This window comes from Motacilla alba, chromosome 2 (assembly GCF_015832195.1).
Source record: "Motacilla alba alba isolate MOTALB_02 chromosome 2, Motacilla_alba_V1.0_pri, whole genome shotgun sequence".
NCBI lineage: Eukaryota > Metazoa > Chordata > Aves > Passeriformes > Motacillidae > Motacilla > Motacilla alba.
The window spans coordinates 88,057,468-88,085,100 of NC_052017.1; the positions used below are offsets into that span (position 1 = coordinate 88,057,468).

At 40.1% G+C, this 27,633-nt stretch overlaps 1 protein-coding gene across 1 annotated transcript in view; it reads right to left on the reverse strand.

Moving 5' to 3' along the window:
* LPCAT1 (lysophosphatidylcholine acyltransferase 1) overlaps positions 1-25,755 on the reverse strand; it is a 66,822-nt gene extending 41,067 nt beyond the window's left edge. Inside the window, exons 1-6 of the mRNA XM_038164861.1 lie at positions 25,471-25,755; positions 19,743-19,885; positions 18,022-18,236; positions 8,203-8,315; positions 6,802-6,862; positions 4,354-4,412 (exon numbers count right to left, since the gene is read on the reverse strand). Of these exons, the coding sequence (XP_038020789.1) occupies positions 4,354-4,412; positions 6,802-6,862; positions 8,203-8,315; positions 18,022-18,236; positions 19,743-19,885; positions 25,471-25,587 (708 nt within the window). The 5' untranslated portion in view covers positions 25,588-25,755. The remainder of the gene's footprint in view (positions 1-4,353; positions 4,413-6,801; positions 6,863-8,202; positions 8,316-18,021; positions 18,237-19,742; positions 19,886-25,470) is intronic.
* Between the last annotated feature and the right edge of the window lie 1,878 nt (positions 25,756-27,633).

Genomic DNA, 27,633 nt, shown 5'->3' on the forward strand with positions numbered 1-27,633 from the left:
GTAAAAACCTAAAAATTAGTTCTGTTAGTTCTGTTCTAACTGGGAAAAAGAGTTCTAGTCATTAATGTAAAGACAAGAGGACTCATTAAATTCAGGTTTCTGAAAGACCTGATCATAAAGATATTTTTTTCAACCTACTGAACATGTTCAAGTTCAGTTCTATGCTACCACCCAAACACATTCAAGAGATTTCAGGTGATCACATGTGCCATGACCATGAGAAAACAAGTTAAACTCATGTTTTAATTACCATTTAGAGCAAAGGGCCACCTAAAGTAAAAATAAAAAAAGCAAATCCATCCATAAAAGGTGAAAAATGTGATTAATGACAGAACAACAGCTTGGAGAGTAGGGTCAATAGGTCATAAAGATCCACTAAAATTTTAAAACTTGACATTTAACAATTATTCTCAATCAAATGAAATATGATAAAGGATGAGTCTATCTGTAGCAATCAATTTATCTGCATTAAAAAACCCCACCTCCATGTAGTGACGGTTTAGAACTATAATGTGGATAGTTTTACTGTTATACTGTTTCTACTGTTTCTGGCTGTTTTGATGTCTCTGATAACACTGCAAGTAGACATATTATGGGTTTTCTTTTTCCCACAAGGAACTTTCATTACAAACCATGAGAAACCAGTCTAGATAGCTGATAACTTATCTAGAGACTAGATCTGCCTTACAGAACACCAAGCACTACACATCTCCAACTCAGCTCTCTAAATTGCAAAGGTACAGAGTGAGATCAAGAAAAATGTGATCTGGATTGAAAATGTGATCTGGAATTTAAGTGTCTAGATCATTGAGCAGTGCACAGGTATTTTCAGAATCCAGCCTCATGCTGGCCAGCTGGCAAGTCAAACTCAAGTAAGCCATCAACAATCCTGCAAGAAATTCCCAATGCAAATGTCATAGTAGACAGGCATGGCTTTTTTTTGTGAAACATCAGGATGCACCAGGGATAATGGCCAGAAATGCTATCTAGGGGAAAAAGGGATTCTGATCTGCAAGAGGCAGATCCATGTTATAGGAGACTCCTACCAGCATAGCCAATATCTTATGATAAAAACAACAGTAGTAGACAAAGGGAAGTAGGATTTTGCATACATTACTAACTTACCTTTTATATTTATCACAGCTACCAGCTTATGCTTCCAGACAACATTCTCTTTGACAGCATTCTTTGAAACTACTGTATCCAAGTAATGAACATTTGAAATTGTGTGGAAGTACATAAAATGATACAGTAGCTTGGTTGGAAGAAACCTTTTAAGGCCATCTATTCCAACTCCCTGCAATGAGCAGGGACATCTTCAACTACATCCAACCTGACCTTGAATGTTATCCCCTGTTATTTCCCCTCAGCATGGGAGGAAACTGGGAGAAGAGCCATCTTCCATAGAGCTTGTATTTGACACAGAAGATACTGAGAATCATATGCCAGCCTTCAAACAGGAGATTGGCTGTGTTTTTACAGGTACAGTTAACCCTCATATACCAAAACTGTACAAGAGCTGCTGCCAAACCGCTTATCAAATAGCACAGTTAATTGTGGAAGACATATGGACATAAAATACGTTTTAAATGGCTCTGTGATATTTAAACAGGTATCTAGTTTGTTTATTTTCATAATTTCATAAGTAACAGCACTCCGACAAAAAATTCAAATGAAAAAACAAGGAAAAGAGGTAAAAAATTGTAAAAAGGATTGCAGCAGAGAACCTATGGGTGAAGACATTAGAGCATTTATTCTAATTAGAATATAGGTAATAGCTCTCATGCATCCAATACCTAAAATATTACCAATCTAGACACCTAGTAGCAAAATCTGGAATATCAGGTCTAAACAACATTTTAAGCCTTAAAATTTCTTTCTGCTCATGCATCAAGAAAAGAAACATATTAAAATATTACTACTAAAAAGCACTGATACAGGACCAGAGATGTCATCCAGTACAAATAGTCACAAGCCCCAAAATGACTGTTATTCAGGGAGCAACTCTATAAAAAAAATGTAAAACACAGAGCTGTTCACAGCAACCAGAACTAGATTTGTTTGCTAGAAGAAAACCCTGAATTTACGTCTTCACTTTTGCAATGTTTCAGCCCACTGCAGAACAGTACTGCTTTCCCTAGCTCTTCAACAGAATACAATGAATAAACACTCCAGAGTGCAGACACCTACTACATTCACCCCAGGCTCTGATCTCAAAAAGCCTCCCAAAACAGCCAGGTGCACTCAAATCCAAGACTGTTCTCATCTATACTGTGGAACTCAAAGCTCTGAACATAGATCAGAGCAGGCACTTCAAGCAAACCACAGTGGGGTGACTGCACACAATGTATAGCTGGAGTTCTCTGGCTAAGTAAAGATTTTAAAAAGTTCCTTTCTAAACCTAAAATTATAATATGCATCAGTCAAACAAGGCAACAAATAGAAAGCCAGAGACATTTAAAATTTGCCAAAAATGTTATTCCAGTGTATGAAAACCAGTTCTCATTCCTACTTGTTCTTACATGTGTTGTGGTTTAATCACAGCTGGCAACTAAGTACCACACAGCTGCTTGCTCACTCACTCCACCTCCCCCAGCGTGAGCAGGAGAATTGGGAAGAAAAGGTTAAGCCTTGCCTCGTAGGTTGAGATAAGAATAGCTCAATAATTGAAATAAAATAACCTAACTCCGTATTCCTAACCAAAATAAACCTCACCTTCCTGTACCACATCATATTCCTTCTGCCTCTCCTCCTTCTAACTCTGATGCAACTCTTCTGCAACCCCCAAGCTAATGTAAAAATAAGGAAGCAATAGCAATTATCACTCCTGTCATTAATGCTTAGAACCTTTGGACGGTCTCTAGGAATTAGATCATAGGAGGTTAAATGACTCAGTAAGGCACGGAAAACAAAGCGTTTTACAGGAAGTTAAAGTAGTAGGAAAAACTTAAGTCCCATACACAAACTCATGCCAGCTCACAATGGATATCTATATAACTAGTTAGAATTTCTTTTATGACATTTTTGCAGTAACATAGAAATTATGAAAATTTTAATTTACATTTATATTGTTTTACTTCAACGTTAGAAGCTCACAAATTTCTGTTAATAAAGTGTTAGGAACATTGACTATTACGTACTACAGGCAATAATGACATTTCAGTATGCATCTGAATTTTGAAGATATTTACAAAATATGTGATAGCTTTCTGTTGCTATGGGCTTAACATTAACAAAAAGTTACAAGGCATATTAATATGACATAACCCATGAGCATGTTTGCCATTTTAAATGGCAGTGCCATCAAAACTTCAAACTATTTTAAGAAAAGAATCTTTCTTCCTGAAAACATAATAATTATGTAATGAAAAGTCCCAGGCAGCCTGCTACAATGCACTTGATACTATGTAAGCATATCAGGCTGCCACCCTTGTCACAGCATCTACCAAGATAATTCTGGGGTTTGTTACTGCAAACTATTTAATTGCCATTACACCTTGACTCAGCCAAGAGCAAATGGTGGTCTGTGTATATTAACTTTGCTTGGATCCTTTTCCTTTTAATCAAGCATATGTTTTATATCAACTTGTAAATGACAGAAAGAACAGTGGATGGAAATATTTGTAAGCTACTCAGGTACCAAGAAGAAACAAAATCCTTCCTTAGAACAAGGAGTTGTTAATGGGCTGGTCAAAGATCTTCTGATGTGTCATGCATCAGTAAAAGAGACCAGGTGGTCCTTATTTTACTTCTGACACTCTTCATACCCTCCTCAAGTAACTACCACTTCAGAAGGGGACAAAAACATCAAATATTGCAAATAAACACTATAATCTGCATTTTACCTGAATATAATTTATATTGGAAGACTAGTCCAAATTAGTTAATTGCTCAGTCATGGGCATGGTGAATGTAAAACAGACAAGATGACACTTTATAAAGGTGCAGAGGTCCTCAGCACATTTTCCTATACCATTCAGCCAGTCACAGTAATTCATGACTAACCCCTCCAAAGGCAGGAGATGAAGAAACATCCTCCAGCAATAAATGACATTAAGAAAACTCTCCAGCAAACACTGCAGGAACAGGGAGCACTTAGGAACACAGATCCTGGACAGAAATTGCCACTTGTCGAGTACTTCTTGTAACAACCTGAACAACTTTCAAAGCAGAAACATTTAAACTGTCTCAGTTAAAACTCCCTAATATTGCTTGAGGCTTAATGAATAAATGCTTAACTAACAATAACTTAGTAACGATTTTTGAATTTTTAAACCTAAAAGGTTACATAAGGTCCAATGCACTTAAAGGAAAACGCCCTGAATTTCCAAGGACACAGCGAGCTGAACTTACCAGTTTGTTTGGATAACGTAAAACCACTGGTTGTACAGGAACCCCAGGAATAAATGCTCCTAGAAGGCACATACAATATATAATTAATTCATAGTGCATTTTGGTAGAGAAGAAATTTACTGCAGCAAGAAAAAATTATACAACTAACAGACTGATAGGAAGTAGCTGATGGTGAAAATACAGGATCTGAAAGTAGCCTCAAAAGTAATCAAAAAAGCAAGCACTGGAGAATGACAATGTATATCCTCCTTTTCAGCAGACAGCTAATTAAAAATGTTTGTTTATATTATCTAAATTATTCTCTACCACTTATACATATCGTCATTTACATAAGTTCAAATCTTAGTACTAAATTCAGCTCAATAAATGAATATTAAAAAAAAGAGCATGCACAAGATGGTTAAAATAATTTATTCCCTGTGGTCAACAATATTTTTGGTAAAGACCTTGGGACTCCTTATGTAAAAGAAGCTTTCTATTTTTATCTGAACAACAATAATTTATAGGCAATTTGTCGTCTCTGAAATAACAAAATTAATGTCACTTCTATTCTGTAAGTATGGGAAAACGAATAGTTACAATTTGAACTAGAGCTATTATTCAGAAGCATTGCTTCACTTCATGGGAAAATTACAGTTCTGATAAATAAACAGCACAAGTTCTATGTCATTTGCTAAGCATTTTCTTGATTTCTAATACAAAGATTGGGTAAGCATGATAAGTATCTTGTTCAAGACTTCTCTTAACATCTCTTTCTCTCATGAAGAAATTAAGAGCTTCACTCGAATTATGTTATTCTTGACAATTTACTAAGGTCTCCCTAATATTCCAATTAAATTAAGAACTGAATAATTGAAGTACCCTGTATTTCTAGCATAACATTTGCTTTACAAAATAACTGTCGAGACTTAAATGGAATAATTGTTTATAATTGTATAAACATCTTTAAATGAAGGTGGTCTGTATAGAATCCTTAAGAGATTTGGAGGCCAGTGGTACCTTCTGCTCAGTCTCAAAGAACAGTCCAAGCAACTTTTGAAATAATCCAAAGCTGACAAAAGCTGAGTGGTAGATGGCAACACTACCATTTAAACACATCCACAAAACCAAGAAAATGTGCAGTAAGAGCATAGGCCATGTTAGCAGAATGGGGAAAGGCATCCTGATAGAAATAACTTGAATAGAGACCTAAAGTAATGTGATATAAGTGAGGAATTTTGAAGCAAAGGATTTCTGTAAGGCTGGATGAATACAGATGCAGGTTTCAGTAGGAAAGGTGAGACAGTCAAGAGGCAGACAGCAACATGTACTAGACTAGAGCAGAGGAAGATAGAGTGAGAATGTAAGGGTGAAATACATGGTGCCTGGAATGTCTATGGCACAGAGGGAGGGCAGGAAATCAGCGCTTCATGAGAAGGATTCAGGCTAGCTTTCAAAGCATGGTCAGGATTCAGGTGAAGCGAGAAGGAGAGCAAAGAGCTACAGAAGCAGATGTTACCCTAATCACCATTCTGTCATCTAAAAAGGTAAGAGCTGAGAGAGAAGTCTGATATTCCTTCAGCCAAATGAATCAGTGCAAGGAACCACAATGCTGACTCACTGCATGATATTCTAAGTCATATTTAAATTGCAAGCCAAACAAAACACAAAACACACAGTAAGACCAGAAACTAGGCAGAAAATTAAGAAGTCCAAAAACACATTCACAGCTGCCTTGCTCACTGAAGCTTGTTAATTGATCATCTCCCTACCTAAATGATAAAGGCAAGTTTACATTAAAGATTAGTGGCTTACTGCAGTACTGGCATTTGTCCCTACTGGAAATGCAGTTTACAGCTGCATCAATGTTCAGTGTTACACCCTCTACTAATCTGATAAACTAAAAGGGTGATACTACTGAAAAGAGCTTAGAACATGGATGTTATGTAAAAATTGTAAAATATGGCAGCCTCTGTAACAGTGTTACATGGGAAATATTTTCATGCACTTTTCACCAGAATGCAACTCCACAGAAGAGCTAGAGAAGGATCAGCCAGACACAGCACAGCAACAAATGCTGGGCAGCCTGAAATAGATACACTACAAAGCTTAAGGTAGCAGCGAGTATCTAAATGCTGCATGAGAGACCCAAAATAGGAAACGGATGGGGCAAGGAAAAAAAAAAAAAGGCAAAAAAGACACAAACACAAATGCAGGAAGAAACGTTACCCCTCCAGTTCATATGCATTGCAAAAGCCAAGAAAAAACCTGAATTATTGAAACTGTTTTGTTCAACAGTAGAATTACAATCTTCCTGTAGCATCAAAATTTATATTCCAATTTCATCCTATTGCAAGGTTTTTAACTCACCTTCTGCAACAGCAAGCAAATTAAAATGCAACTGGTATTTCAGAAAATGAAAATACAAGGACATTCTGTAGAGAACAGAGAAAAGAGCATAATACCTACCAGGTTTGAATGTAATTAGACAGGATCGGTTTGTGCAAGTGCCCTCTGGGAATATCATTATCTTGAAGTAAAAAAAAAAGTTGACTTTTAAGAACTATTTCAATGTGAATTTATTTATAAATACATATTTTCAAAGCTGTTATTAACTGATTACAGCAAAAATGTTCTCAGGGAAAACCAGTTCAGTAAGAGTAAAAAAAATGTTGCTGAAAATGTCAAGTAAAGTTCTACCTTAACAGGAAAAATATTTTCCTTTATCTGTGATTTTGCCTCTCTCTTGCCCTCCAATAATAATTCTATTTATGGAAACACTGACAATCACCAGAAACACTTGTTAAGTATGAGTATTTTCACTGAATATTTTGGTGCTAGAAAATGTATCATAGTCTGTTGTGTACCAGAACAAAACTTCTGCTTACAGGCTAAGAAAAGAGTTATTTTCTGTTTGCTATTACTTGGCATGTGCACAGATGCCCAAATGACAAGAGACTGAAAATACCTGAACTCTAAAAAAAGGAGCAAAAACACTTAAGTTGAACCAATTCAACAGAAGAGGGTAGACTGTACAAAAACAAACAAAGCTCCCCCCAAATCCATACTTTAAGGCAACAAGGCAATGGGAACTAACATTACTAGTTTTATTGCCCACTCTGTCCTAGCTTGCTTTGAAATCTCATGATGAAAGTCATGATGCAAAAGCTATAAATCACCTGTCACACTGTTTATAGATGTTTATAACATTTTTGCCGTCCAGTACGCGGAGGCATACCCACTGTTAGCAGCAATAATCCCATAAAAAATATACAGTACCCTAACCTCAAAAAAAATCAAAGGAATGCTTCAAATTTGCAAAATAATCACATACTTCTAGGAATCTGAGATCTTATATATCATCCTTTCCTTCCCATTGCTCTCTTTCAAGGCACATTATAAATAGCCACATTTAAGGTGCAGAGAAGAGCCCTGAGCCACTTATTTTATCCATGTTTTCATAACAGAGGTGGCTATTGGAACAAGAAAATTTTTTGGGCTGCCTTGCCTGGTATCACATCTCCATCAATGGCAATGTCAAAATCTTGCAAAGGGTGAGAACACACAGTATTTTCCAGGTATTCTGCTGAGCACTTCATTTTTTTCCTCTTAGAGGACTTCCTCACCTGCTGTGGTCTGCCCATTTAAGAGCTGTCTAGCCATGTACTTACCCATTTTCCCTCAAAACACAATGCAATGTGAGACAGATGAGAATCTCACATCTTCTAGAAAGAGGGGGTGGGGGAAATTCCACACACACGCAGACCACCCCAAACCACCTAAAGCCACCCACAATAAAAAAAGCAAACAGCATATCCAGAGCCTGGAAATGACAAATACCATCTCTTACAGAGTAGCAGAATACAGTACCTGTGGCCATTTACCATCAGACTGGGCACGCCTCTTTATCTCTTCAACAGTTTTCCTGCGAGAATCCTGGTCTGAGCGAGATACAAACACTGGTCGGATATATTTGATCAGAGCTGAAGAGGAGGGAAAACAAAAACAAGGACCAGCATTTATTTTCCCTTTGTTTGGAAAAGATCCCCCACCCCCTCCATACAACCCCACAACCCCACCAACTGGTCCTCTGGAGAAAATTTTTTGTTGAAAGAACATAACTACTTTACTATATTACACTGCAAAATTGAATACTCAGCTGAATTATTGCAGCTTTAATGAAGTATTTTCATAAGTTTCTGTGAGGAAAACAGTTTCCAAAATTCCGGCATTTTGCACTTTTCAGTTTTTAATAGATCAATACATACAAGACAGATAATGTACAACCCGATGGTACGTATTATGCAGCTTTCTGCAACAATGCATCTGTGGCTTTCCTCCCTTCACAAAAAACCACAAAGTCTATAGCCACTCCCAAACCAGCAAAGCAGCAGGAATCTTCCTGCTACCTAAGTGCTTGCAAAAGACATCCTGTCAGTCAAACTATCTCTGTCTTCAGAGCTTTCGTCTTCTATGACAGCTCAGCTCCAATAAAGGTACAGCACCAAAGATATTATATACACTGATATTATTTTCTGGTGAAGAATCAATGTCAACATAAAAGGCATGCTCATTTTCTCAGTTGTCATTTGTTTGCCTGTTCCTCATACCAGATGAATTAGATCTCAGACATCCTCTTTCTGGCTCAGTGGGAAACCTCTTGTATGCAGCCAGACACAAAATGAACATGAGCAGAAAATCAGAAATCAATCCACAAGATACTCTCCTCCATGCATGTCTGTCACAAGGATACCAAAGACAACTTTCAAAATAATAAGAAGCCCATCCAGCTCTTTTGCAGTGTCCGAAAGTACTATAAGAGAAGCACCTTCAAATATAGTGCTTCATGCCTTTATTTAAGCAGGTTGTCTTCCAAAATCTTTTAATTATTTTTGTATCATGTAATCTTACTTGAAGGTTCAAGAGCCACTAAAACATCAGCTATTCTGCTTGCCTCAAATACAGTTTTCATTTTTTCAGCCACTGTGAGAAGAGTTCACTGACACTGTATAATCTGCTTTTGTCAAGGATAGACTTGCTACATTAACGGATCAGCCAGTGCTTAAAGTGTGAAGAAAAAACAGCGTAAGGAATTACAGCCCTGTACTCAGTAAAAGCTGCTGGTTATGGTGTTATCCCACTGGAATTTTAGCCACCAACTCACCAAAATCCTTCAATTCTGAATGTTCTTAGAAGCTAATCTTTCAAACTTTACAGCAAATTCCCAAACATTCAGCCAGTCTCTGAAATATTACTTTCATCCCACAAGTCGCCACAGCTTAGGAGACAGTGCATCCATCAGGGAAGTTATTTTCCTCTTGTACTTCTTCCGACATGCCTGCTCTTAGACAATATCTACAGAACACTGCTTGTCAGGGGAGCAAAGATCATCTTTGGCCAGCTGAGTTACTGTCAAGGCGAGGTAAAAACAAACAAAAAAGCCCCAAAACAAACCACAAAAAGACTAACACACAAAGAATAGGGGAAAAAAAGTCCCGCAAACACAGAACAAGCAATAAAAATAACAAGGGAAACTATACTTGGTATCATAATTGTTTTCTACACAGTGATCCTACTCCTGAGTTTGGATCCCCCTGTTGCAATTTACTACTCCATAGCAAAAACATTATAAAGTAAAGGAAAGCAAACATCCCCAGCCTTTACTTGGAAGTTCCTTTTACATTAGGCCCAAATGACAGAATTTGGGTTACTTCAGGCCAAGGAATGAATAAGATAATTCCAGAACTCCCAGGCTCTTTTCTGAGGACATGCTGCAAGCAGAGTCTTATTTATCACGCATGAAATTAAGCAAGCAGACAGATTTTTCTTCAGGCAGTGTGACAGAAAATATCAGACTACACTGATGTCATCAGTATCTGAGAACTGTACAGGCAAGATGGGCAAACTTGGGAGCTTTACTGTTACAACCTCCCCAAAAGCAAGCTACTGTAATGTTACTAAGCTCCAGAGGAACACCAGGTGAGCTATCTTACAAATAACTAGCACCACAAACAGCAACGCACCTCCATGCAAAGAAAAATTACTCTGGTATGCTGAAAGACAGAGGCAACTGAAAGCTTCCTATGGATTTGTCCTGCTTGTTTAATTAGCCTATTAGGGTAGTTACATTAAGCCTTACCTCCTTAGACGTTGGACTAAAAAAGCTGACAGAATTCTTGTTTTAATATTAAACAGCAACTGAAGATCCTGTGAGACACCAGCTACCAGGCCCTTAGTGGTTAAGTCCAGCACTTTAAGTGAACTTGAAACTCTAAGTCATGAGTAAAAAGCTGAAAATACACACCACCAAGGGAAGGCTAAATTTTACTTTTCTCAACCACTTCTGAAAACAGAGCACAAGGCTACCTTTACTTCACCACATATTTTCATGTTCAGTAAACACACAAATCTGAAAATTCAAAGGCTGTACCAAGTTGATCTGTGCAAGAAAGTCAGGAGCAGGGTCAAAGGTCTGTAAAGAGAAGTTGAAAAACATACCAAATAGGCAGCGAGGATGAGACTGTGGTCAGAAGTCAAGTTGAAACACAGGGAGACAGTAACTAAGGTAGTGTGTGGCACAAGGAATAGGCAAGACTAGGGCAAAGCCAGGCCAGAAGTGAAAGCACAAAATGCTACAGACAGCTGGCATATTGAGCAACTAAAGGAAACAAGTAGAACTCTGCAACATGTTCAATAAACAGAACATAATCATATCCTTCCCTGCTCAGCAATTTAACTGTCCAAGACTGGCTGTAGCCAGATAGTGAAGACCACACCTTAAGTGTTCAGAGATTCTGAAAAATGTGCTTGCCCAGCTCCTCTCACTCCATTAAAACCACCCTTGAATTACCAAATCTAGTGGGCAATGACAGAGAATCCGTCAATTCACAAAATTGATCTTGTGAGTGTCATTATTCCAGCTTTTTCTCTAGCAGTGTCAGCCCCATTTCACCTAGTCCCTCTCATTCCCAATTTCAGGTCATACAAGGAGTCCTGAGGACAGCTGACATGCCATGTTCTACCCTCTTAGGCAGGCATCTAATATGCAATTTAAACAGTGCTGCCAGTAAATCATTAAAACCTCTGCCTCTCAGGGCAGCCAGAATGCCACAAATATTCTAACCACCTGAAAGTTGCTTGAAACAGCCTTTTTAAAGTGAGCCTGCAAAAACTCAGTATTGCTTTAATTAATAGCAGGGTGGCAGCTCCAACTGATTTCAGAACCATAACTCTCATGCGATCAATTTCAGCACCAGCTCAATGAATAAGCAAAACCCATCTTTTTTTTCCTGATAAGCTGAACACATACAGCTGGTGTATTTAAACTTCTTAGGACAACAGCAGGGAAAAAATTATTTCCTGTCTCTCCTTGTTTGCAGGCAGGTATGTGTGAGGAAACCTTGTTTCAATTCAAGACACAAAGTGCTGTATAACACAAAACAGCAGAAAGCATTGTAGCAAACCATTTATATTGGCAACATCACCACCCGTTCCACAAGGCACCAGAGAACACAAAAAGCCATGGAACAGACACAGGGCACTACATACAATTCTTCTAAAATGTATCCATACACACATTTTTGAGTGGGCAGTTACATTTTCACCACTGTAAAATCAGCAACAAAGTGATGGCTGCAAAAGCAGAGAATGCTGAAGTTGAAGCTTTCACTTCATCTCTCTCCCAAACAACACAAAACCCCACCACTACATTCCCTTACACTCTAGGAGAATCCTACAGAGACAGGACAACTGGCTCTGCTTGCCTTTAACATTGGAGGTAAGCTGTACAAGTAGTCTGCAGTGAGATAACCACTTCCAGTATTTACTCAGCTTTTTTCTAGTATGGAAAAAATACAGTTATTTTTTTAACAGCAGTCACCATGTTGTGCATTCTGTATTTAGGGGTACAAACCTCATGAAGGATAAAGGTTGAAAAGCACTATCTTGGGCTCAGTTTTCAAGAGTTGCCTTACTCAAATGTACATGCTCACAAAGTTCTGAACTCACAACCTTTCTAATGAAACAACATCTAATACAAAAACTGCTTTTTTCTCTAGAGAAAGGAAGAAAAGAAATCTACAAGAGGCTCAAAAGTACTCTGAAAGTTATAGGGGAAGAAAACCATTAAGGTTTTCTTACAATTACTTCCTATGTATCTGGATACAGAGACCTCAAAAATGGAAAAACTCAAGAAACATACACACACCAAATACAAGAAGTTGCATCAATGCACAAAACTTAATTCAACCAAAATTAGGATCTTTTGCACATGGAATTACATTGTTCTTACAAAAGAAGTGTTATTATAGTCACGATACTCCATAAGAGATTTGTAAAGCTGGTGGTAGTATCTTTTTTTATATATAGACTTATATATTATATATATACTTATTTGACTCAAGTCTGAATCACCACTGAAGACAAATGGATGTCAAGAAAACTTCTCCAAGTCTGACTAAATGCTTAGCAGATGGACCACCTGACTGCAGGCATGCCAAGTATTCATGGCATTAATGAATGGGAGGCAGCATTAATGGGAATGTTCTCCCTGCTTGCAAAGAGAAAGGCAGGAAACAATGCAGCCAATAGGACAAGGAAAGGTCAGCAGTGGGAAGTAAATACTCGGTGCCCTCTTTAGCTTTGACAGAAGCAAATTGTGGTATTTGGGTTGATCTTTAAAAACGTGACCTATTTCCTTTAAGGACTCTTGAGGGACAAAGACTTCTTTTTTATCTCAGAGATACCTGCAATACCTGTATGAGGGCACGGTTTTAAGTTTTAGCTTTCTGCTGCCAATCTAAAAAGTATTTAAGGTAGGCAGCAGTATTGGTTTGAAGGTTTCCTACATACTGCAGTTTCTAACTTCAATAAATGATATTAACTAGTGATGGTGATTTAAAAGCATTGCAGTAGCAGTTTAAATGAGAAGTAATTTTAACAGAATTTTCCAGGACTCAAAGCCAAATGATGAACACATACCTATAACACACAGGTGACAATGAAAGTATTTTAAATCTCTCTGAGAGAGCTTCTGTGAGACTGAAATTTTGCAGGACCATCTGGGTGCCCACAGTCCGAAGGAAACATTGAATTTTGAAACAGAGGGTTTTAAAGGGGAAGATGAAATGGATAAGCTTGGCAACAACTTCGAGATGCTGCTCAGAAATGGGGAGCTCCAGTGTGTACTCAAGGCAGGCTACAATGCCAACATAGCATAGGATGTTGGCATTCATCCTGGTGACCTCAGTGCTCAAGCCCCTGATTCACAGTGTATAAAAGAGAAGAAATCTGTAATGCCTTCACCTTAGGATAGATTTTTCCATAAGGAGTTTAAGGGCTGTTTTAATGAATCTCATAAGTGTTTAAATGTGGGATTCTCACAGAAGAACTATGGGTTTACCACAGTTCCCTTCCTTGTGTTGTATAGAAGGAGTGGGGGTACTTGGGATGCAGGACTAAAGGATTAGGTTGCACAACAGAGCTGGTGGGTACTTTGACGCCTTTTAAGTTTTGAGATGAAAACATACCCAGCTACCCAAGCATAAATACTTTCCCCTGAATTACTTTTATTCTCATCTTGTAGTCATGATGCTTGAGAAAGGCCTATAATGTGCTTTCAAAAAATGAGCTTGAACAAAAATTCATGAATTTACTAGGTGTGGAAAAAACCATCTACAACAGAACTGATAGTTTTATAGCACTGTATGATTCTCCCTTTCTATGTAGCTCTGCTGTGTTCTGCCAAACACAAATTACTTCCTTCCCCTTCATAAACTTAAGGTAACATATCATCCTGTACATTGCACAGGTAACAACTCCCTCTCTTTTTCAGAGAGCGGTATTAGAGATATTGAGAAGTTGCCTGAAGTTTAAATTACCTTTTCACTTATATTTAGTTTCTAAAAGTTCAGACCACTGAAAATGCTCAAATCATGAAAGTGGTACAAAGTCCCCATCAATTCATATTTACTGATAAACTCCTTGTCCTTCTTACTGAAGCATTTCTGCAGCAAGACCAATCACTGCAGCAACGAAAAACTACTTCTATCCTGGTTGCTTCAACAACCAAAAATAAGACAGTGAAGTATAACTATCCAAAATTTATGCACAAACCTTGTCCTGACTTGAAGTGGGATTCAGCAGACAAAACAGGGATGTTTAAGGATCTGTACTGATAAATTGATCTGACTTCTTCAGACCATGTAAGGTATAACAGACTCCTACATGCATTTTCCCACTCTAAGACTTAAGTGGCTCAACAAAGTTCACATCTCCAATCTACCAAAACCCTGGAAAGTCATTGTATAGAAACATACATCTTCCTTCAGCATAATGACATATTCCATCTGTTCGGCATTCTCTACTTTCCAGATACTGATTTTTTTTATGATCATTGAAATACTGTTTATATTTGGGCAAGCAGTTCCTTCCCAGAGTTTGTTAACCTTGTGTGTGTGCCAAATGGATAATTTTCTTCACTACTGACCACTGACAGAAGAGTTCATAACTCTTCTCCCAGAACCAAAGAGCATTTTTAAATCTGGTTTTCTTTGTTTTCCTTAAAAGGATGAAGATATCTGTAAGTGCCACAAGATATAAGTCTGCTTCTGAAATTGGACTTTGCAAACCAGAAGAGCTGCCTTCAAGTTAAACAGCAATAAAACCCTCATACACAAATACAGTTGTGGAGTACTTCCAATCCCATAAAAAACAGGCTTTTAATCATCTGGACTTTCAAGTGGATCAGAAGCTTAATATTCCATGACTGACTAACTAAGGGTACAATAATATAGGCAGCTGTTCCAGAAACCTATTAAAATGCTTGCAGAACCAATCTTAGTAACCATTTAGCAATCAGATAATTTTGTGCCTACTAAAGCACCTGATCCCTCTGGTATACAATGTACAATGTCTTAATAAACACTGTCATTACATCAAAAAGCCAATTTATTTATATCATACTTGAATATACAGGATGAGGATGTTCTCTTCACCCAAAGTCCTCATCCTTGGAAATTATCTTTAAATTTTCTCTGCTACTTCATTTTTTACATATTCAAGTCTGCTCAGATACTTAAATCAATGTACTTTATTCAAAGCTTCCAAGAAGATTCAGAATAACCATTCACAAGACTCAAGAGATAACAAGTTTAGGAACATCAGTGACTGGCTCCAAAACCTTACTGAAGATGGTATACCAAGCTTGCAGGACTTACAAAACTGAAGAACACATGACATGATTCTGACCTCTCTGGGATAAATTCATGATGAATGTCTAGAGTGTTGACAATTCACCAGGCAATCCAACAAAAACATGAGCACATTATCACATAAGCACAAGAGAAATATCAGTGGTCCATTTCAAAACATGAAATGTATTTTTTTAATGTGTGTGAATGTAGAGAAGTGTAAATAACATTGGGGTTAAAATACTAATCAAAGGAGAGGATAGTCAGCACTATCTGCTTCACAGAAAACTTCTCTCAAAGCAGTAAAAGAGATTTAAAAAAAAAATTAGTTTTACTGTTCTCACTAAAAAAGTTCTCACTAATTTTTAAGCCAATATTTTTTAATCAATATAGTGATTACTACCTCTCTGTTAAGGTCCATTTACCTAAAGAACACAAACTACTGTAATTAATGTTGCTCATATAAAACTCCACCCCTAAAACCAAAAATGGTTTTTGAACTCTCAATCCCAGTTGCGACCTTTGGTATGCCTCACTTCTGTGGCATTTTTGTGAACATTTCACAAGTGACTACATAACTTTTGTGGCTGCACAGCATAAAGCAAATGCAGCTATACAAGACAAAACATTCATTTATTTGACTACACTGTACATTCCAGTAACATTCCATCAAATCACTACATGTTCTCTTTTTCTGTAACTGGTTTTACTCACATATGAACTAAATGAAGTGAATAATTTTTAAAACATATTGTAGGAAGTCTAGGAATGCTAGTAAAAGTCACCTCAAAATTAAATTAGATATTTAGAAAATAATTGGATCTTAATACACATTATTTGTGTTACATTTAGGGGAACTACACTCTCCATATCCCTACAGATTCTCCTGGTTCTCACTGAATCTACTACATGGGATACTTCAGTTGCCATTATAGCACTGTCAAATGCCATTCTGCCATTCCATCACATTGCAGTAGCACAACAGGGACTGGAGTTAGCTCACTTAATTTGGGTCCTCCAGACAGACCACCTTCAAATCAAAGGGAGCTCCACACAGACTACTTTTATTTTGCTGAGCCAGCAATTATTAAACAGTCAGCTGAGTCACCTGAGAAAGAAGATAAATCAGCCCCTGTTCTATGTCTGGAGTGCTCCTAAAGCCCAAGTTGGCCTGGATACACCTGTGCTGTCCAAGACTGCCAAGATACTGTCTCATAACAGTATCTTCTTTCAGTACTGAACAAGGGAGTTCAATTTCTTTTTTGTTTTCACACAGTGTTGTTTGCATACACTTGTTTTCAGAAACACATGCCTGCTTGCACTCTTTTCCTTTTTTTTTTCAAAGCATCTATTCATTTTTACATAGATTTTTCTCTGCCACAAATTTCTAAACACCATTAGTAATATATTCAATGAAATTAAGATGCAACTACAGATCTGGCCTGAATTTTATCTCATACAGGCAGACCCTTATATGACAAGATTCCTTAAATGAAACTTCCATAGCTAACCACTTTGTGGCCATGTCTCAGCTTCTGGTTTTGAATGTGACCTTAAAAACACATTGTCTAACTAAATTTTAGAAGGATGTCAGCACCAATGGCCTAATTCCACTTAGTTGCAAAGGAACTCAGAGCTTTTGTTTAGACTTTTACATTTAAGAGTCCTTCCCATGGCCAAAGTAAAATCTTTTGTCACTTTTATATTACCTGTAAAATCTACACAATAAGACAGGGATATTCTTTGAACTTTGCTGATTGCTAGACACAAGATGGTGGGTTTCTCCAAAATGTTTCCACACAGACTTTGGTTAGAAGTCTACCAGCCCAAAAGCTTACACAATTTTTTGCCTCTCACAACTTCACCAAAAATCACAGGTATCCCTCAAATATTTGTGAGAACACACATGAATAATTCCAAAGATAGTATTCAAGCACTACTGACTCAGGCATCTGCTTTTGTCATGACTGAACCCAAGTACACACCAATCTGCTCTTGTGCTCATCTCTCACTCTGCCTGAAACAAACTTATTGATGTGTGAAGGATTAGCAGCACTCCCTCAAGGCAGGGTAGTGCTCAGAACAGACCACATTCCTAAAACACATTTCTGGGAGGGCAACCCGACTCACACCAAGTCTTTGTAGACTTTCTCTCTAGCATCAGTCTTTTCTTCCATAGCCCCATCCTAATTTGCTTTTCCATCTGGCAGGTCTTAGAATGTTACAAGTTCACTGCAAATTAAACCACGAGTTCTGTAGGATTGCTTTGACTTCATACAGGGATTTGACTTCAGAGGAAGCAGAAAAAGAACATTCCCCTCCCCCTCCAGCCCCAAGTTTTTCTACTGACATTCAGAGTTCACCAGCTAAAAAATATTCTCACCATATATTATAGCAAAATTTCCTTTCTCTTTCAATTTTTCTCATACACACCCAGTGAACTTCCTAAGCAATCTTTTTTAAAATATTCTTGAAAAATGAAGAAAAATTAAGAACTTACTTCCCCAAACAGGAATATCTTTGCTTTCTGCCTTCATCACAATGGAGGCGAAGGTCATGGTCACTGGAATGGCATCAAAGTAGGAAGAATGGGGAGCCACTGTTAATATTGCTGCTTCTGCTGGCAATGCCCGTCTGCCTTTCACATTTATCCAGTGGAATCCACCAGCAAGCCACATCATTCTCATTATTGCTTTCAGCAAAACATCCACTATCCTGTAAAGAGTTGGGAAAACAGTTATCTTAATAAAATTAAAAATTACATGTATCACGGAAGTTCAGATAGGATATGATGCTGGAACACTGAAACAGAGCTGGAACACTGCACACACTTTGTTCTTCTCTTTCTCAGCTGATTGTAAACCCCTTTTCAGGTAAGATGCTGTTCAACTTCATTTATACCTGAACACTAATTCATTCTAGTCTCCAAGATTGTCATTTAGTTCATCATTAATTTTAATTCAGACTATGACTGTTAAGTTTCTTCTACACAATGCCTAATAAGGTTTTCTAGTAACATCTAAAAAGCTCTAATAAATTCAGCCCTGAAATATGTTACTAGGATATTGCCAGAATGCACTTACCCTGATTCTTGGTTTCAAGTTTACCCAAGCAAAACAGGACAAATGCAGGGCAGAAATTCTCAAATACAGGAGAGCCTACAGGATACATATGAGAGCTCTGGAAATATTTTACTTTCTTCCCTTTCCCCATCTTCTCCTAAAGTGATTTAGATTTTTGTTTCTTGTGAAGTTTTTTTTTTTTTTTGGTGGGGCAGAGAAGGCTTTTTTGTGGAGTTTTGTTTGTCTTTTTAAACTGTCTGACAGTCATGAAAAGAGAAACTTTGAATTAACAGAGTACAAAAATTGAACACCACAAGTTGTAACACTTACAGGGATTGGAGGCTGGAGAGCAGGGTAATACCGACTATTGGAATAAATGAGGAAGGGAGAATCTAAAAAGATTCAAAATAGCTGTATGCAAGACTGAAGGCAGCCAATTATTCCATTAGTAATTGTATTGATATCACTCCAAATGAAATGTAAAGTGACTTGCCTCTGTGGTTCTCAACCTCCTTCCCTCCTGTGATGCAAAACACAATCAGCTTTCTTCATGCTAGTGCCAGCTCCTAATTTTAAAGTTGTCTATAGAAGAGGTGATACACTCCTCCTTTCCTACCCCTCAAATGGCAGTTTTCATGGATGGGAGGGTACTGTCTTACATTTTACCTTAATTAGCAGTGCAATATCAAAGCAACCACAGACTTTCAATAAGCAGTGAAGTGCAGGGCAAGCCCTCAGGGAATCGCCACAAGTTTTGTCAGTTCATCACAGGGTAGAAGACAGTGGGCTGAAGCGGTTTAAAACAACAATTTAGAATATGAAATCTGGGCACATTCCATAGAGTCAATCTTCATAACCAGAAGTTGACATTATAGGAATAAATGCAGTGGAAGATGCCACAACAAAGCTTCACACTACCTCCTCAATAAAGATAAGAAGCCAGAGATTACCAGTGTAAATCTTGGACCACCCGGCAAATCAAAGAGTTGAGGCATTTCTAGTTTCCCACCTGAGGAAACTGTTTAATAATTTTTATATTTTTCTTTTGAAGAGAAAAGTAGATCTCTGAGACAGGTAAAAGGTATTTCCCATCTCCTCTATTTCAAACTGCTGAACTTTATAATGATTCTCTTAGTATTTCACCACACCAGTGACTCACTTTCGCCACCAGGAGAGGGGCTTTTCAAGCTCTTGCTCGTCAGATCCCATTGAAGCAATGAATGCAAAAGGCCAGGCCAACAACATCATAAAAGCAGCAAAAAAGAGTCGGATAGGAAACAGAGTCAAGGTCATGAAGGCAATCTGCAAAATAAAAATAATAATAAACCATTATTCCAACACAATTTCAGACTGAAAAGGTTAGCGATTCCTAGAAACTGATACCATTTCTTAACCTAAAAGTATCTAATGGTAGAAACAGCAGAATACCATTCAATTCCAGATATGTCAGATAAGGTTAAAAAAAGCAGTTTTCAATATCACAATAGCTGGGCAAGGATGAGTAACAACACATAAGGTGCTGTCTCATGTTGTGCTTAATCTGATGCATCTCCAGGCTGCTGTGGAAAGATTAATTCATATTCTCTTCCCTGATGCAGATCTAGTCATCATGCAGCTCACTTTCCACTTCCTCTTACTTCCCACAACAGCTCAACAGCCAACTCACTCTATAGGTGCACAAATCTGGAAATCTAGTGTAGGTGCAGGGAACACACAGCAGGAGAAAAGCCCAAGATATCACTTTCAAGCCCTAAGCTACCAGCCCACGGCAGTTGGATTTTATAGTGCTGGTTCAGACTGGCACCATCATCTCATAAGAACCACAATTTCACTCTCCAGAACAGGATTCCAGTCCCTATGGAGACTCTGCTTTAGTTTGCAGAACTGACAAAAAAGGAATTTTTTTTTTCTTAGGCTAGTTTCCCAGATGAACCAGTAAAACTGCACACACCACAATTGTCAGATGAGCACCAAAGTTACACCAACTCACACAACTCTGCATCCACAGACAAGACCACCATGTCTGGCAGCAAATAGAGAAGCATTCTGGAGATGAGAGCAGCTGCCTTCTAAGTTTCTAAAATGAGAAAGACCAGTCACTAAGAAATAAGTGAAGCAAAATGCAGGTGAGGACACAGACCTCTGGGATTCACACCTCCTCCCTCCCACTCCTCCAAGTCTTCTCCTACTCGAGGGCAAAGCTGAATGGCAGATGACTAGTCGTGAGGTATTCCATCCCTTGCCTCTCTGTACCAAACCTTTGTACCAATGATCCTTTTAGTGCCACATAAAAGAATGAAAGCAGAAGTTGCATCCATAATACCACAAAAGACAGCATAAATGTGCATAAAAGGCCTCTTGGTCTTCCAGAGACAGCGGGGATAGTAATGGCCAGCAAGAAGCAAATGCACCAAATGTACAGGGTCTGGCTGTGACACCAGCCTCTTTTTAGCAGGCAGCAGTTCAGCACCTGTTGACACAAGAAATTTGGAAGGAGAGAATAGTATGCCTACCCCCTGAAGAAGGTTAGGAATCAAGAAAGGTGCTAACATTTGAAAAGTAGTTCAGTCTGTATCTATGTTCAGGCATCTTTCCAGGTAAGAAAGCTTCTATCCTGTAAAACCTATGTACAGCAACAATGTCGGTGTCAGACAAAAAAGAAGATCCTGTCCCCACTGGCCACTGTCAGAGACCAGAATGCAGGAGACACACACTTTGGCTCTGACCTTATGTGGACACTATTTTGGTGATCACATTCCTACAGATCTGGGATGTTCATAGAGACACATCTTCCATTAAAATTATGAATTCTGTTTGGCAATAAGTAATGTGTGAACACCTGTGTTTTGCGATACATTTAAAAACCCCTAAAGGTCCATCCAGAGTTGTACTTTGAGGGACTCAGCTCATGACTGAAGAAATCTCAAGAGGGGCTTGACTAAAGCTTATTTAACATTTGCTGGTCTATAGCATCCAACTTAGTTTTTCAGAAGCTGCAGTGTATAATGTCAAAGACCTATGGACAGCTTGTAATGGAAGGCTGCCCTGGGAAACTGATCTCCATTCTTCTATCAGAAGGGCTTAAATCTGATGTAAGGCAAGTCACTTAAACGAAATAGGTATCATATGTTCTCCTTGTTTAGAGAGACTGCATTCAGATTTAAGTATGACCTCACAATGAAGGTATAAAATATAAACTCAAGTTTCAAGTTCTCCAAAATATTTGGTCCTATGCATCTAAGCACTGGGCAAGAGAATCACAGAGTACCCTTGTTTCTACTTCTCTAGGTCTGTTTCCTATCTTGAAAACCAGTATCACAGCTCTCATGCACAGGGAAGCTAAAAAAACGCAACTTGGAAATTACCAATACCGTAAGAAACATCACTAAAAACAGTTTATTGCCAACAAAATTTCCATGACTTACTACAAATTAGCAGTCACAACACTGAGAAAGGAAATACTATTCAACACAGTAGAGGTTTTGATTTTTCTTCTACACTAATCAGATAGAAATTACATCTTACACTTATACTTCCTTACTATTATCACCCCTATAGCTCAACTCACCAAAGATGGCAGTGCAGGAGCTAGGAATTAATCCCTCAACGATTCTCTCACTACCCACTTCCCCACTCTGCTACTTCCCCAGCAGACACATCCATGGAGATAAATACAGCAGGATAAATTTTCCTGTGCAGCTAAGCCAATCTAACAGATCACTGCTGTGAAAGAGTGGTCCTGTTCACTCTCTCCTCAATCCTCCCCCTGAGTCAGCTCTAGCACTTATGTGAGCTACCAATGAGCCAATATAGCTCATTAGTGAGAAAAAACACTGCCATGCCAGCAAAAGAAAATAATCACAACACAAAAACACAATGATATGCTGGTTTAATGAGCCAAATCAGCTCACCAAGGCACCACATGAACACCAGCACTGGTGAAATAAAAGGGCCAGAAACACTGGAAGAAAGGAAAATGGCATTGTATTGTGTTTTGAAGTAGCAGGGAAAAAAGCTACAGATGCTTACTGACAGCTCCAGTAATGCTTTTGCCTGCTCTGCAGTGGTAACAAGAATCAAGAGCTGGGACTTACATGACAAGAGCCCAGAAGATGTTAGCATGAACAAAATTCGTGATTAATAAAATTATGTCTGTCTTTCTCACAGAAAGAATATTTTTATTACAGTACTGAAATAAAAGGTAGCTTCAAGAATGACCCCTACTGTCACCCTCAGATCACAGTAAAATAGCCATAATTTCTACTGATGAGACTCTGTTCTGAAACAGTCTTAATGCTTTTACGCTCTTGTAATCTCCCAGTTTTTATAAAGTCAATGAAAGATGACTTGAACAGTTCCTTGGCGGTCAAAAGGATTTCTCTGTACTGTTGCTCTTTCTCCTCGTGGTTGTTTCACCCTCTCACTTTCTACCTTTCTTTCACTCCAACAGTATTGGGCTGAAACATGCTAAAAAGCATCTACTTCTGAGCTGCATTAATGAATAAAAAAGCTAATCTAACCTCTTGCAGAATACAGCAGGAGGTTGTAGTGAAGATAATGGGGCTATCTGGCAGACCATCAGCAACAGACCATCGGACAAAGCAGTCTTGTGTCCCAGTCCCCTGGGCTCCCTACTTCTTGTAGCTACATTCCTAACCTTCCTCGATAGCCTGTGCAATCCCAGAAAGCCCTGTTAGATTCACAGAACAGACAGAACAGCCTGTGACACAATGCATGCCCACAGCTGAACAGGAAGTGAGTTCAGCTGCAATAGTTCACACCGAGCGCTCCGCAGCTCTCCAAGGCTGTTCAGAGGAGAATGCACACTTCTGTAATTCACCTGGGGAGCATTTCTTCTCAAGTGGAGCAGTTCCACAGCTCTGCTTTAACAGCTTCTGTCTCAAGCACAACTTTTAATCAGTGAAGAGGCTGGAAAAGCACGACTAAAGCAAAGAAAAAAATCTACCATAATTCTGTACACCAGCTTATGGGCTTCTTCCTGCATAAAACGGCAACAGTAAGACTGAAGGAAGGTTGGGTTAAAAAACTCTGTGCTGCTGTATAACAGTGAAAGACTGCTTACTTATAAAGCAAGTGAGACACAGTCTGGGAGGAGGCTGCTCCTTTGGCCTGTCCACTGTGACAAACTACAGCGGTTTAAACACATCTCATCTTCACTGGAAACAACAAATCCTTGAAATCCACTGGCAAAGCTCACATCTCATACCTACGAACAGGGCAGCCTACGCAGAAAGCAGGTGTGTTCTACAACCAGTCACCTCCCTGACAAAGCACCGCAGGGTCTGTCAGGACTAAGATCAGATCAGCAATGCTAGTAGCTCCTATGAGACTCAATACTGCAAAAACTGTCAAACAGAGTCTGTTCTCCTCTCCCAGCAGTATTTTAATTTTTTTTTATAAATAACCAAGTAGAAAGCAACATTAGTTGTCATAACTGGAGACAATCCTAGTCCCTATGAACATATGCTATCTTTGCTTCTCTCTGCTCCCTGAAAGACTTCTACCTCATTAACTGCATTAATCATGACTTCAAGAACAAAGTATAGTTTGGAAAGGAAAGGAAATCTTTACAACTATGCAATTTATTGAGGAAGCTCTAGATAAAAACTAAATGAAGTAGATGACACAAACCTTTTTCTCCCTTTTCCAGTTCAAGCAACAATTTAAGAGCAACCACTGAATACATACCGGGCAACTTTCTAAAACTGAAAACCTTTTCTACTTGAGTGTACTATAAATTCCTGGGCTGCCCGATAAGTAACATGAGGCACATTCTGATGTTTTTTGAGTCAGGCCATACATATCTTGTGTTAGGCATCTGGGCAGCAACAGGACAGTGAACAACGAACTTCATTTGAATGCAAATCAAAGCTGGTTCTAAAGCGCCTTGACCCAAGAGGTTTAATATTAGTGAATCATAATTTCCAATGTTAACAGGTACTGAAGGCTGTCAGGCACCCAAAACAACAGCTTTATGAAGTATTACTGTGATGGAAGTGGCAGAAATGGCCAGCCCCTCGTTAGGTGAGCCTCTGACGGTATTTCTTCCTCCAGCTAGTGACCCAGATCTTACCGAAAGCCTAAGACAGGGGCCATGCCCTCTGAATACCCAACCACTAAATGCTCACCGTGCGAGGCAAGGGAGAGCCACAGAGGGGGAGAAAAAAACCCACTAAAACCAAACAACGAAATATAAAAAGCCACGCAACTGCTAATTTGCATTTTAATACCGCCTCCTGTAGTCTCACCGCTACCTGCACAATACAATACCTAAATTACGCCGCAGGGACTGTTTATCCAGGGGCAGAACTCCAGCCGCACCGGGATGTCTCGGCCCAGGTTAATACCTACCTTAACTTGATGCTAAAAAAGAGCGGCTCCGCAGGGCTGCTCCCCCGTCCCCCATTAAAAAAAAAAAAACAAAAACAAAAAAAAACCAAAAAAACAAAAAAACAAAAAAACCCCAAAACCCAGAAAAAACCGAAAAAAACTCCCAAATCCCAAAACGCCAAGAAAACCCATAAAAAGACCCCCAAAACAAACAAACAAACACCAACAGCTTTTTTTTTTTTCTTTTTTCCTTTGAAGAAGGCATCGGAGCACAAGTTGAGGCGCACGCCCTGCACTACAGCATCACGGCCGCCCCCAGCCTCTCTCCCTCCCGCCCGGCCCGGGCACGGCCGCCCCCGGCAGCCGCCTCGCACACGCCCGGCACCGCTGCCCGGCTCCGCCGGCTCACAAAGCACCGCCGGCGCGGAGCCCCCGCCCGCCGCAGGACGCGGCCCGGCAGCCGGTGCGCCGCGGGGGACGCGCGGAAGGAGGCGGCGGCGACGAGGCAGGGCGGCCCGGCGGCCGCACGCCCCTACCTTGGCTTTCTCCAGGGGGCTGAAGCGCAGCTGGTGCACGAAGGGGCTCCGCGGCGGCGGCCCGCGCTCCCGGCTGCCGCCCGCGCAGCATCCCCGGCCGCGGCTGCTCAACTTCATGGCGGGGCAGGACAACGGGAGGACGCGGCGCGGGAGAGAGCGCGGGCTCTGCGCGGCGGCGGCCGCCGGTCCCGGGCAGCGGCGGCGCCGGGCGGGAGCGCGGAGTGCGGGCGGCACCGGCGGCCGGAGCGCTCCCCGCTGAACGCCGGCCCCCGCCCTCCCGGCTGCCCGCGCATGCGCCCTGCGCGCCGGCTACAGCGGCTCGGCTGCGCGCCGGTTTCCGCGTCGGGTGGGAATGGGAAGCGCCTGGGAATGGGAAGCGCCGGCGGCGGCGGGGTGGGCGCGCACCCTCCCGCCCTCCTTCCCTCCGCCCACCTACCCACCCTCGGAGCGTCCCCCTCGGGCATGTCGGGAGCGCGGCCCCGCCCGGCGGCGTGAGGGGCGCCGCCCGCCCGCGCCTGAGGGGCTGCGCCGGCGCCGCATCCCCCGCGGCGGGAGGGGGATTGTGGCGGAGGCGACCGCGGAGGAGCTGCCGACATCGCAGCGCAGGTGCTGGCACCTCGGTCGAACCCCCGAACGGGGGTTCCGCTGGGCGTTCGGCAGCGGACGGGAATTTAGAGGAAAAGGGGAACGAGCGAGGGGAGTCGCTCCGGGCTGGAGATGGGTCTGAGGTGCCGCAGCTGTAGCGGAGCGCGCGTCGGTGGTGCTGGATGAGCACCGCCACGGTACCTGGGAGAAGCCAGGTGTTGTGCTGGCATCGCGTGTCTGGAATTGGTGAGGTCCGTGGGGAAAGCTCTGTTCCAAGCAAATCTAGACAGTTTTTAATGAAGTCTGGCTAATTTGCACTGGGGGATCTTGACAGAATTTGCTGAGGAAGTAGCTAAGTTTGGGGTTTTATAAATCTTAAAATGAAAAGTATGTTACTAAGAAGTGGAGAAAATCATTCGTGTTCTGTCCATTTTCAAAAGAACCAAGCTTGTCTTTTGACTTGTTCTTTACTGTTTTATCATAAACCACAGGCAAAATAGTAGAAAAAGAAACAAAAGAGGTTTGATAAAGCGATAAGTAAGATATCCTTAGTGTCAGTCACCTCTACTTATAAAACAATTCTGATAGCCTTATTCAGTAACACAGGTAAAGTAATTGCAGAAACATCATGGCTTCTGTTTTTAATCTAGTAAACTGCAAAACGGTCTCTGAGTCCTTTGGTTAATACCATATGTACTTCTAATGGCTAATGCTGTTGAACAGTCAATGTGTTAAATAGAGAAATATTTTTGAACTTCTGAAAGATCAGAAGAGTTTTCAGAGGCTAGTCTTCATGGTTTTGAGGTGTGCAAGTTTCTGCAGGCTCAGCATTTTCAACATTTTTACCAGAGATCCAAGATCAACTCACTGTTAATGAAATCTGTGGATGTGCTAAATGGTAGTAACTTAGTAAACTACTGTGAGAGCAACTGTAATGTCATCTGGACTGCTTAATAAAATTAACACTTTCAAACAGCCAAATGTGCAGGCCGAATTTAGTGCCAAATTTTCCAGGAATACAAACCATGCCTCTGGAATGAGAGCTTATGTCTTAGAAAACGTTGTCTAAAAATCATGTCAAGCAAACTGTTTTGGATAAGGTACGATGTGTCCAGTGTGACTGTTGGATGTACTACCAGCATTCCAGCGTGTATTAATGGGAACTGATAGAACAAGGTGTGTGGGCTCTTGACATTAAAGATCAAGTGGTGCAGGAAAGACCTGCCAGAGCATTACAGTACTGGAGGAAGTCTCTTATAATGATATGTTCTGAACCCATTATCAGTTTGTCAAAAAGATCTGCAAGGTCATTGTGCTAAAGCTTTTTAAAATGGTAAAAGAGAACAACAACAAAAAAGAATCAGTGGTCAGAAGCTGAGGTAATGTAATGCAAATGTAGTGGTTTTAATCAAAAACAAGCTCCTTGGCTCAGTTTGGGATTGGTAGTAAGACTTACTGGCCTGTGGTCAGAGTATGTGATCCGGTGATCCCTTTTGACCTTAAACTCTCTGAAGTATTTTAGCTGCATTCCAAGCAATTTGGCTGCCCTCACCTTTTTTCCCTCTCCGGTGACTTCAA